Source organism: Rhea pennata, chromosome 17 (genome assembly GCF_028389875.1).
Source record: "Rhea pennata isolate bPtePen1 chromosome 17, bPtePen1.pri, whole genome shotgun sequence".
Taxonomy (NCBI): Eukaryota; Metazoa; Chordata; class Aves; order Rheiformes; family Rheidae; genus Rhea; species Rhea pennata.
The window spans coordinates 13,136,959-13,148,521 of record NC_084679.1 but is presented as its reverse complement, the minus strand read 5'-3'; the positions used below and the strand labels follow the sequence as shown (position 1 = coordinate 13,148,521).

Here is an 11,563-nt window from a genome sequence, read left to right as displayed (position 1 = left end):
CATCAGCAGGAACAGCGCAGCCGGGATGCAGTGTCGCTTCCCATCGCCTCCCGCTAGCCCCAGGACAAGTTACTTAGAGCTGAAGCACTGGACCGAGCCCCGTCCGTCCGTCCGTGCTGGGTGGGCCCCAGGCAGGCCGGGTCCCCCGGCTTTGCATCAGCGCCTTGCGCAGGCCCGGCTGGGAGGCTCAGGTGCAGCTTGTGCTTTCTCCCCAGCTCGGAACAACCTCTGCTCGCAGGGAGAACCGCGGGGCTGAGCTCATTCCGCTGCGAAACGGGAACGCGACCAAGCCGAACAGGGAAGATTCGCTCTGCTGGGCGGCGGCGGCGGCGGAGGAGGAGGAGGCGGAGGAGGACGTGTATCCTCCCCTGCAGTAAGCTCGCTTGCGTCAGGCGTAAGCTAATTCATTGCAGGGCCAAGGCGAGAGGCAGCCGCGGCCGCCGCGGAGCCCGAGCGGGGCGGCGGCGCCGGGGGCGGGGCTAGCGCCGGGGGCGGGGCTAGCGGGGGGCGGGGCTGCCGCGGGGGGCGGGGCTGGCGCGGCTGGCGCGGCGGCGGGCTGGACGCGGCGCGGTGCGCAGTGCGCGGAGCGCGGCCATGCCGGTGGACCTGAGCCTGTGGAGCGGGCCGCTGAGCCTCACCGAGGTGGAGCAGAAGCCGGCGCAGCCGCTGCGCGTCAAGTATGGCGCCGTGGAGATCGACGAGCTGGGCAAGGTGCTGACCCCCACGCAGGTGAGTGGCGGGGCCCGCGGCGGGCGCCGCAAGATGGCGGGCGGCGGCGCGGCCCGGGCCGTGCGGCGCGGCGCGGCGCGGCGGCCTCCTCCTGCCGCTCGCAGCCGCACCGGTCGTGGCGCGGGGGTCGCGACGCGGGAGGAATCCCGGCAGTTGTCGTGGGCCGGTCCCGAGCGCCACGCGCGGCCTCTGTGTGCAGGGCGGCTGCTTGGGGCGGGCTGCGCCGTGCCTCGCGCTAACGCTTCACCCCTCCAGGTCCAGCATCGTCCCACCAGCATCGAGTGGGATGGCTGCGATCCCCAGAAGTTCTACACCCTGGTCCTCACGGACCCGGATGCTCCCAGTAGGAAGGACCCGAAGTTCAGGTAATGGGAGTGGGCAGCTTCTTATCTTGCCTAGGGAAAATGCAGCATCGCTCCTGCTCTGAGAAAAGGCTTAGGAGCCAGTGGGGAATGCGCTGTGTCTGCCGTGCGGCAGTAAGTGGGTAGGTCGGGATGGAAGCAGAGTTCTTGCTTCTCCTTGAGACAAAGATGGGTGCTGGGAAGAGCAGCTGCTTTTGCCACTAGTATTCAGAGGGCTGCTGCAGCTTGGAGGAGCAGAGTGACAGCTGCTCACTCTAATGTGGTGTGTGTATGTGCTGGAATTGGGTCTGCCTGTACTCTTAAAGGGGGCTCTTAAAGCAGCTTAGTCAGGCTTGGACATGTGTGCAGTACTCCTTAGGAGGCAGCCTCTGGATTCTCAGTTCCCTGGAGCTGTGGAGTAGGATGACAGAGCTAGTTATGATGGCTGTGCATCCTGAAGTAAAGCTTGCAGGGGAGGCAGTACCTCCTACACAAACTAATGCTCTTTGGCAAACCAGTGAGGATTACCTCACTGTTGTCAGGATTGTCAGGATTACTGACTGTTGTCAGTTGTACACTGACAACCTTATGGAAAGGCAGCAGCGGAGAGCAGAGAAGGGGGCTGTGGTGCAGTCTCAGTGCTTGTTGCTTTTCCTTTTCAGGGAATGGCATCACTTCCTGGTGACCAACATGAAAGGCAATGATGTGGGGAGTGGGAAAGTGCTGTCAGATTATGTTGGCTCAGGACCTCCCAAAGGAACAGGTCAGTGCCCAAGAGCTGCAGGTCTCCTACTCTGAGCACAGCTGTGCTGCGAGTGACCAGACGCAGGGAGCAGGAGAGGGTGGCCGGCCTGCAGAAAGCAGCTGCCGCCCTAGTGAGCAGCCGGCGTCGCTCTGCAGAAGTGGCCCGGCGCAGGGCTGTCCCAGCCGCACGTAGCCGAGGCCGGCGCTGACAGGAGTTGGAGCCGTCCCCTCGGCTGTCTGTTCTGCCTGCGTGTGGGGGGCAGTGCTGACTGGGAGGCAGGGAGCTCTAGTCTGGGCATGACATGAGTTATTCAAGCGTATCTAGTCCATCTTCTATAAGCTCTTTTAGCTCCATCATGCTTAGTCATTTTATCCTGGAGAACGACACTAGCAGTTCCCAGGTAGGTGTAGCCTTCTGTTTCTCTGAGCTGTTGAGGTCACTTTAGAGCAAGCTTTAAACCCTGGCACATCTGATACTTGAGGCTGTGCGTGTTGGTTGCAGAAGGGCTGGGTGCTGCGAGGGCCTGATGCTCCCCGAGAGCCCCTCTGGGAGCAAGGGCTTCCCGCTGGTGAGAGAGCGCTCGGTAACACTCTCCTCCCCACAGGGCTGCACCGGTACGTGTGGCTGGTGTACGAGCAGCCAAAGCAGCTGACCTGCAATGAGCCCATCCTGTCTAATCGCTCTGGTGACAAACGAGGGAAGTTCAAAGTGGCGGCTTTCCGCAGCAAGTATGAGCTGGGGGCGCCGGTGGCTGGCACTTGCTACCAGGCGGAGTGGGATGATTACGTGCCAAAACTCTATGAGCAGCTGTCTGGGAAGTAGGGAGAGGGGAGCCTGAGCTTGCAGGTATCCTTGTTCTTCCTCCACCTAGACAAGCACTGTGTGATGTCCCCTGTCCCCTTGGAGACCAGTTTGGTCAAAGCATTTCTTTGTAATTTTGATTAATGACTTGCGCCCAACTGCTCTTGAACTGACCACTAAAATTGTAGCCTGAATCACAACCCTGTCCCTGATGTAAATCTGCTTCAGTGTCGCCGTGGCCCAGCCTTGTGCTGTGCTTCAGCTGACTCCTGTAATTGCAGGCGGTAGCTAACTAGCCAAGCTTCTGAAAAGCTGCCTCTGTAATGGCCACCCCCTTCCAGGCTGACTGGAGTGCAAGGGAAGTCAAAGCCTTTAAGAATCAATGATGTTATTTAAAGCATCTCTGTGCTGTACTACAATGATATGCAGCGGTGGTGTAGGTACAGTACAACTGCTGGGTTGATGCTGGCTATGTAGGTAGAGTCTCTCCTTTCCAGGAGACAGGAGGAGATGGTGGCCTCAGGGATGCTGTTTTTTTTTTTCCCTTCATTAAAAATTTGGCCAATGACTCTGCTTCTCCGCTAAAGTAATGCTGGAATAATTGGTTGAATAAGGCAAGGAATTGGTTTAAAGGGATATCCTCTGATCTGTTGTTAACTCTCAAAGCTGAACATTTGATGAACAGCTCAACGCTACTTCATTTTGTTCCAGTTTTGTTGTAATGTGATGTTACTGTGCAATTAAAAACTTGCCCAAACGAATGTTTGTGGTTGTTGTCTTGTGGGGGAGAGGGGACTGCTTAGGAGCAGCATGCAGTAATCCATTCCTTTTCCTCCTCCTGACATAATGGAGGTGAGAAGCTGGAACCCTGTGAGAAGAGCCCCAACATACTGGCAGTGCGGCCTGAAACACCTCTTGCTTTGGTATGTAAACCCCAGGGGAGAAAGTACTGATGCTTCAGAAAAAACATGCCTGCTTTGAACTTAATTAATACCTAAAGGTAGGGGAAGGCACCAGGCAGCTGTTGAGCCTCCCTGCTTGAAAGTCACTCCCAGAAAGCCTCTTGTCAGGGGACACACACAGTCTGTGCAACATTGATGTCCCTACTGCAAGCAGCTGGTGGATTAAAGCTTAAAATTTGCTCAAATTGCTACAGAAATTCTCCTGCTAACTTGAAGGCAGGAGCATATAGAGCAGGATGTGTCTGTCCACGAACATGAGGCAGTTAAACACATGGCCTAAGTGCAGTAGACGTTCCTAGTGAATGGAACATGGCCTGTCCCTCTTTAAAAATTAAAACAGGTACCACTTTTTTCCAGGCTGTTTTTGAAGCCACTCTCGATCTATCATCTCATTCATCACAGGGTAATTTATTCTCTGAAAACCCTCCTGTTACCTAGTGATAGCATTCACATTCCTTGCAGCTAATGGGGCAGCATTTGCTCACAGCTCTACCTCCTGCCTTTGCCAGCTGCAGGGAAGCAGTTTGGCTGTTACCGGATCCTCCCACCCTGGCTCACAGACCCCAGCTTGCTCAGGAGAGGTTTGTCAGCTGCTGAAGAGCCAGTCTGTGCCTGGGCAGGGGGGACGGTTTCTCTGCCCACATCATGGGGCTGCCTGGAGGCCTCTTTCCCTCCCAGCAGCCGGTGCTGCTCTGCAGGAGCCCCAGCCACCACAGCCAAACTGGCTGAAGCCAAAACCCTTGACTGCAGATTTCAGTTCAGGAACTCCGTCGTCAACTGCAGCAAGTTTACGGGTACTCGGGAGCCAACTGGCCCAGCACACAGCAAGACTCAGCACCTCTGATAAAAACTGCAATAATTCATAACCAAAGGCCCAGCAAAGAGTGAAAGAAGTTGGAATCCTAATGATTCTGAGGAGAGGAAACACCCTTAACTACTCAAAGCCAAGGCCTGCAAGACTAGAAATGCCTCAGGTGGATGCAGATGAGAGGCCTGAGCAGCTGTAGTGCACTGTGCTGAGTAACAGCTGATGCACTAAGAACGCCCCCAGCCAAGCAGGGGGGTGGGAAAAAACCACAGCAAGTTCCTGCAGCCCCTGCGAGCGCTGCGACAGCCTGAAGAGCAGGGTGGCCGGGCCTCGCTGCCCCAGGCCTCGCGCCCCCGAGCGCCTGCAGGCGCCACGGCGGCAGCAGGGCACGAAGCCGCGCAGGCCCCTTCCCCTCTTCGCAGCGCGCGGGGAAGGAGGGGGACAGGCCCGGAGTCGCTCTCCCCGCCCCAATGAGACAGCGAGGCATCGTGATGAACACTTTTATTTACAAATATAATTAAAAGCTCTGACAGTTATTCATGCTCTTCCTTTGAACCTGAAAAATGTTTTTGTTGTTTTGTTTTTTTTAAAGTGCATGCAAAAGAAGTAAAGCCTTTTTTTTTAATCTTTTTATTGTAAGAAAATACACAGTTTGAAAGTGTGAATAATGCAGTATTTATGACCAAAATCATGGGGTTGGGGGTGGATTTGGGGGAGGAACAAAAAAAGAAAATAAAGGGATCGGGATGATCTGACAGACAGTGTTGAACTCCAAATACTGAACTGGAAAGTGGGCAGGGTGGCTGGGACCAGGAGGGAAGGGGGGGGGGGAAAGAAGTAAAAAAATTTTTGATCAGAGAAACAGTTAAAATACAATATGAAAATAAGTAAAAGCTCTCCTTAAATTCCTTCTATACACAAAATACACGATTTGACAAAGCCCAATTTGTGCTACTGGGATCCTGTGGGCTCATTTAAGTGTATTCACATTCTCTGCAACAGCAGAAAATGATTATGATACAATCAAGAATATGCCGAGGACCGAGGTCTAATTCCCGCCTCGCCTGGCATGGTTCTTCTAAAAATCACCAGTTCTTTGCCCCATCCCTCCCCACCCCCAAAAAAGTAATAATATGTCACCACTGATATGTACATCACGATTAAGTTTTCTGTAAAATGTATCAAATTTTTTAATCTTTAATAAAATTTTTATTATTTAATTATTCCTGATGAATAAATACCAAAAAAATAAAAATAAAATAAAATTATGCAGCAGCTAGTTAAGGTAAGGCTGCGGATTTAGTCTCTCTCCCCCTGGGTTTGTATATATCATTTGATTTTTTTTTTGCTTGTACTTCCATTGATTGGTGGTAAAATGAGTGATTGCTCAAAAGCAACATACATCCACTTTTTTGTTTTTTCCATTAAAACTGTCTCCAAAGTTTTCACTGAAACATTTTTAATCATTGCACAGAGACATCAATACTGTGACATACTATGAAAAAGACCGCCAGGAGCTGTCCACCACTGGGACTCGACACAGGGGGGAAAGGGGGCCCCTGATGGAATAAGAATATACAGGCACTAGTCCGACACGATGTCAGTAAGAGAGACAGAAAGAGAGAGAGCACGCCCGTTAACATGGGGAATGTTGGTTTTGCAAGTTTTATCATTATTATTATTTTTTGTTTGTTTTTAAATGGCAAAGAAATTTAATCTCATCTATAGTCCTCCTTGGGATATTCTAACGCGACCAAATTCCCAAAGCCCATTCGCATGCTCTCCATGTCAAACGTTTCAATCTCTCGCTCCTGCCTCTCCAACAGAAACTTTATCCTCTCGCTGCGCTCCTTCTGCAGGGCGGCTAGCTCCTCTTCGATCTGAAAGAAGCACAGTCAGCAGCCCCTCAGCAACGGCCTCCCGGCCCTGGCGCCGCCCTGGCCCCGGGTCAGGCGGTTCCGAACCGGCGGCACCTGCTGCTCCGTTTGCAGCGGTACCGGCCGTGCTCCGCTGCAACAGGGCGCTGGTGCCAGCGGGCGGGGGAAGGCAGGAGGGCAGCGGGAGGGGCGCTCGCACACTGCCCCACCTCTCGGGGCCTCGCCACGAGCCGACCTAAGCCTGTGCGGGAGGAGTCCTCCCCTCCAAGCACGGGCCACGTAGCCTTTCTCCGGCAGATGCTAATGCCGGGAGCTGCAGGGCTCCTTTTTCCCCCCACAGCTGCATCTGGCCAATAAGTAACAAGCAGAATTTCCTCCTGGCCTCAGCTTATGATCAGTGCTGAAGCAGGAAAGGTGACTCTGAGGCTTTCTTTTGCAAAGCTCTGATGAATTATTTGTTTCATATGGTGAGGCAGTACATTTTGCAGATGACTTATGCAGCCAAACACACACACACACACACGTCAGCTTCTCCCCTCCCCTCACCGCGTTACTGAAATGGCCTAGCCAGCTCCTTCCAGAACATCCACTCATCTATTCTGGTTCTTGGCATCAATTTCACTAGACCTGGAATAGCCTGGGAATTGCTGTGTCCAACGCAAGACTGACGCATGTAGCCACATACTCCCCAGCAGCCTACCCAAAACGTACCTTTTGTTCAAGATGTGCCCTGCGCAGTGACACCCGTTGCTCCAGCTTCTGGAGTTCTCTTTCATGCTGTGCTTCTGTCTGCATCTTGATTTTGCTCTGATACGCGTTGAGCAGCTCCATCTCCTGCTGGAGTTGCAGTCTCAGGGCCTGGCATTCTGCTTCTTGGGCCTCATCCAGCCGTAGCTGTAACATCATCAGGGAAAAAACAAAAAACATTTAAGCCTCCACTAGTAACTTCTCTGCTCTGATGCCAGCAACACACTGCTCTTTCTTCCCAAAGCCAGGGAGCCTGCGCCTCGGTGTGACCCAGATTGCACCTTCTGTGTTTGCTGCCAAATAAGATAGCAGGAAGGGTTTTAAACATTTACTTTCCCACTCACACCCGGAGGCAGAAGTCTCACTGAAGATCCAAATCTAAACCCTCAACGTGCGAGGGAGCAGGAGGAAGGAAAGGATGTCTGTTCTGCTGGATACTTGTTACAAAAGGAAAGTGGTGTCTGAGACACCAAATTAAGATGTTACGAACACAACTGCATTGCCAACCAGCCAGCAGGAAGAACCCAACGTGCTACATGGGCAGTTGGCCCGACTGCAGCAGCTCCTACGTGCACCATGGTCAGCAACCCCATTTCCAGAGACGGGCGGCGCTGGGTGCTGCAACTTACCGCCTGTGAGGCCATCATCTCATTGATGCTCTGCTCATACTGCTCTGCGAGGATGGCGAGCTTCCTCGTCTGCTCATCCTTCAGGCTCTTCAAAATTGTCTTGTGCTCACTCTTTGGAGTTACTTCCAGCTGGTGATTCTTCAGTGCTTTGTACTGCTTTGTTTGCACTTTGCATGTGTCCTGGAACTGCTTTTTGATCTGCATTTCCATCGCCTGCCAAGGAAGGAGCCACGTGAAGAGCATGAAGAGCTTTGGGAACGGACAGGGCAGGGAGAACCAGTTTTCCCTATGCTCCACGCTACCTCCTGCCCCTGTCCCTGGGTGACGCCTGCTCCATACTCACCCGCAGCGAGGCAGGGGCAGCACAAGCTCAGGCTCTGCCTCAGCACCTGCTAGGGGGCTGCGGATCAGAGGCCTTGGCCACTAACAAGATCCACTAAACACTCATCAAGCCAGGGTATTTCTACCACTGCTTCCTGCAGGTCACCTAGCCAGTCTCCTGCTGCACACCTTCCTCACAGCTTTTGCTTTGCAAGGCCTCCCCTTTTACTACCCTACAAAATCCCCCATAAGCTGCCTCCCTCACCTGACCACACATTATGAGAAGACTGCAGATCGGAGAACTATTGGGAGTGGAAAGAAGCAAAAAAACCAATGTGCTTCTCTGGCCTTTTGGAACACAAATCTCCAAGAGCAGCTCAGACACTTCTAATTAACCAGTAGCTGAATTTGGAGCACAAAAGCATGGTGCTCAGCCAACCCATGTTTTTCCTTTTGTTGACTTTGAAAGCAAGGAAGCATCATCCAGCCCCTTTCCATATTGAGGCTCACAGGCTGACAGGAGCAACGGCCTGAAGAAAGCAAAGCTCATCAGAAGCAAATTCTGTCATACTTTGCTAAGTACTAGTCTATTTTTACCCAGCAAGCTAAATTAACACAGCATTTAAAAAACACTCAGTGAGCTCTTTGCTGTAATAGCTTGCTTTTTGTAAGAGATGAGCTCTGTATAAGGGGAAGGGAAGCAAGGAAAAGCACACAGAGGTGCTGGAGAAGGGAGGTTGTCGCGTAGATGGTGCATGGAGGAGGCAGGAAGCGCACAGGCCGGCCGGCCTCAGCAAGCACGGCAGAACAGAGGGTGGAAGAGGAGGAACTAAAGCTTCCAGCACCTTCAGGTTCTTTGGTTGCTGCCGGAGCTCCATGAAATGCTTCCTGTGCAGCTCCCGCTCTCTCCGCTTGTTGTATTCCAGCTGGTTCTCAAGCTCAGTCTGGTGCTGCAGCCGGATCAGGTCCATTCGCAGCTTCTGCAGCGTGTGCAGCTGCCTATACTCCAGCTCGCGCGTCGACTCGTCGTGCCGGATCAGCATGGCGTGCTCCATTTCCTTCTGTGTCCGTTTTTTGTTTAACTCCTGCACAAAATGACAGCAAAGCACAAGAAAGCAAACTGGGGAGCGATTCTCTATGCCCAAAGACGCAGCAGTTGAATTTGCAAGACTGGGCGTTTTAGTCACTCATCCAGATGGCACCAAGGGTTTTCTCCTGCCGCAGGGAAGCATACAAAGCCAAGAGCCCGATGGGAACGGTGACAAAGCAACCATCTAGCATCCCTCAGTAACTCGCTCCTCCCGCAGCTCCAGGTTCCCCCAGTGAGTCTCCAGCAGGTGGCACTGGGACAACGTGCAAGAGCTGGGCTACAGCTGCGAATCACAGGAGGTTTTAACACATCCTCCCAGTGCTCAGAGCTGGTGGTGTCTGGGCTGGGTGACTGACCCCAGGGATCAGGGTGGATTATTTTGTTCGTCTGTTTTAAATTACCCCGTTAACTCCTGCTGCATGCTGGGGGAAAGTCTTCCCATCTACCACTAGGTTAACACAGTCAAAGCAAAGGCGGTCAGCTCCAACACACAACATTAAGAAAAGCCACGTTATCTACTGCTGCATACAGGTGACTTTTGGCCCTTGCTGCAGCAAATTTGTAAAATAAGAACCTCTTCCAAGTCTCCTGCTGGTTCTGCAGTGTGCACATAAAGAGTTTCTTTGCACAATACCCTGCAGTCTAGGAAAACATTCACTGAATTGTAAACCAAGAAAGAGGAGAATATCTGATTCTTTCACTAATTTCTGTTAAGATTTCTGTCTCCAGGTAACCTGTAGAGCACAAGGACAAATCCAACTCAGCCAAGCAGTGGTTACAGCTGTACCCCTTACTGGTGATTTGATGACCTTCACAGACGGTCTAGCTGGTACATTTCAGCTCCAGCTCTCCTCTCCCAAACTCATCGCTGTGCTCCACGCTGGCCTAAGACAAGCACAGCGGGGGCTGCCTCGCACTACACTAATGTACAGCGCCTAGCACAGCGAGGGCCCAGTGCTGGCTGGCTAACAAGTTTCTGCAGTAGAAACAAAAAAATCTGATTGTTCTATTTGAGTTGTTGCTCGCACACTGTAGTCCCGTTGGACTTCCCAATGTCAGCACCTGCAAACAGGCGCTCCAGCCCCTTTGCCTGTAACAGCAGTGAGTTTTAAGGGGATTGGGAAGGAGGGATGGGAAGGAAATTGGGTCAGGACTCATATCTGCATGCTTGGCCATAAAGATGTTGCACATGTTTAAATTTAAACAGAACTTGCACCTTGAGAGCTACGACCAAAAATTAGATCTGTTGATACACTGAAATCATTTCGCATTTACATAAAGGCAGGTAGCACACTGAACAGGAAATACCTCGGCCCAGGCAGTAAGCTGCAATGTTTGTGCCTCGGTCTTAGGACAGGCCACCCTGAACCTCAAATGCCTCCTGCCCATTCCACGCCTGATTTCAGTTCATGCAGCATCAACACGGGGAGGCACGTTCCACTTCTCACCAACGCCTACCCAGCTGCAAACACGGTTCCCATCCACAACTTCTGTGGTTACTTCAAACACTTAACGTTGGTATTTTAGAAGTGTAATTTACTTTAGGTGATTGATCCAGTGAATTTAAACTAATTAGTAGGAAAATTATTTTAGGGAAATAAAAGACACTTGCATAATTCTGAAAATTTAAGTCTCTTAAGAGACTGAATGAAGGAGCTCAGGGAAAGAAGGTGGTTTTCTTGGTTAAAATACACTCAAATACCATGCTAGATAACTGAATTCTGTTCTCATCCCTGCCTCAGAGCATGTACGCAGTGATTAGGGTGCCTGAATCTGACTCTTCAGTCATTCATTTTCAGCGTGTCCAAACTGACATCTTTGGATGTGATTTGCAAAGCAACTGAGCAGTCCTGGGTACATCTAAAGCCAAAGGAAGCTAAGCTCTGAAAAAGTAAAATAATAGGCAATGTTAAGGATCCTGATAAAACTGATGTTACCAGACTAAGAACATGATTATTAGAAGTTTTTGACTATTTTTTCTCTGCCTTTACTAAAATGCTGATAGTCCTTATGCAAAAACAGCATTCATGAAGAATTCAGATACTGTAATGATTGATACCACAAAAAAGTCTTCAAAAAAGTAATAATTCTCTCTTCAAATCAGTATTTGACTGTATGAAGCCTCTAAGGCAAGAAAAAAAACAAGATGCTGAATAGCTCCTAATTAACAAACTAACGCCCATTCTGTGCATTCAGTTAAGTAGGGCCCTAAGACAAAAGAAACATCTGATTATTTGAAGATAATCAGAGGGCAGATATGGAGGTGGTCTGAATTCTGGTATTTCTAAATTTTTTAGCATTTTGTTCTGCAACCTTAATCTTCTGTTCCTTTAGGGTTATTACTGTTCTGTTACATATATTTGTACTGTGTGAGGTCTTTTAGCCAGTAAGAACTGTTCATATGATGTCCCTTCAGTTTTTCTACAGCTCTCCTACATGCGTCCCCAACACTCAACCTGGCAAACACTCTGCCCCACATTGCAAAAAGTACCCACCAGGCTCCCCCAAAAACC

The 11,563-nt window shown here is 51.1% G+C and overlaps 2 protein-coding genes across 7 annotated transcripts in view; one reads left to right on the top strand and one right to left on the bottom strand.

The window, feature by feature from the left end:
* Positions 1-532: 532 nt before the first annotated feature.
* PEBP1 (phosphatidylethanolamine binding protein 1) lies at positions 533-3,377 on the top strand. Its single transcript, XM_062590511.1, has 4 exons — positions 533-729; positions 985-1,094; positions 1,733-1,833; positions 2,420-3,377. Exons 1-4 carry the CDS (start codon positions 595-597, stop codon positions 2,635-2,637), a joined length of 564 nt encoding a protein of 187 aa, XP_062446495.1. The 5' UTR covers positions 533-594; the 3' UTR covers positions 2,638-3,377.
* A 1,616-nt stretch (positions 3,378-4,993) lies between these two features.
* Positions 4,994-11,563, bottom strand: part of TAOK3 (TAO kinase 3) — a 95,019-nt gene continuing 88,449 nt past the window's right edge. For all 6 annotated transcript variants that reach the window (XM_062590505.1, XM_062590507.1, XM_062590506.1 and 3 more), the window contains 4 exons: positions 8,806-9,045; positions 7,640-7,852; positions 6,975-7,157; positions 4,994-6,266 (listed from right to left, as the gene is read on the bottom strand). In XM_062590505.1, the coding sequence (XP_062446489.1) occupies positions 6,105-6,266; positions 6,975-7,157; positions 7,640-7,852; positions 8,806-9,045 (798 nt within the window). In that variant the 3' untranslated portion in view covers positions 4,994-6,104. The remainder of the gene's footprint in view (positions 6,267-6,974; positions 7,158-7,639; positions 7,853-8,805; positions 9,046-11,563) is intronic.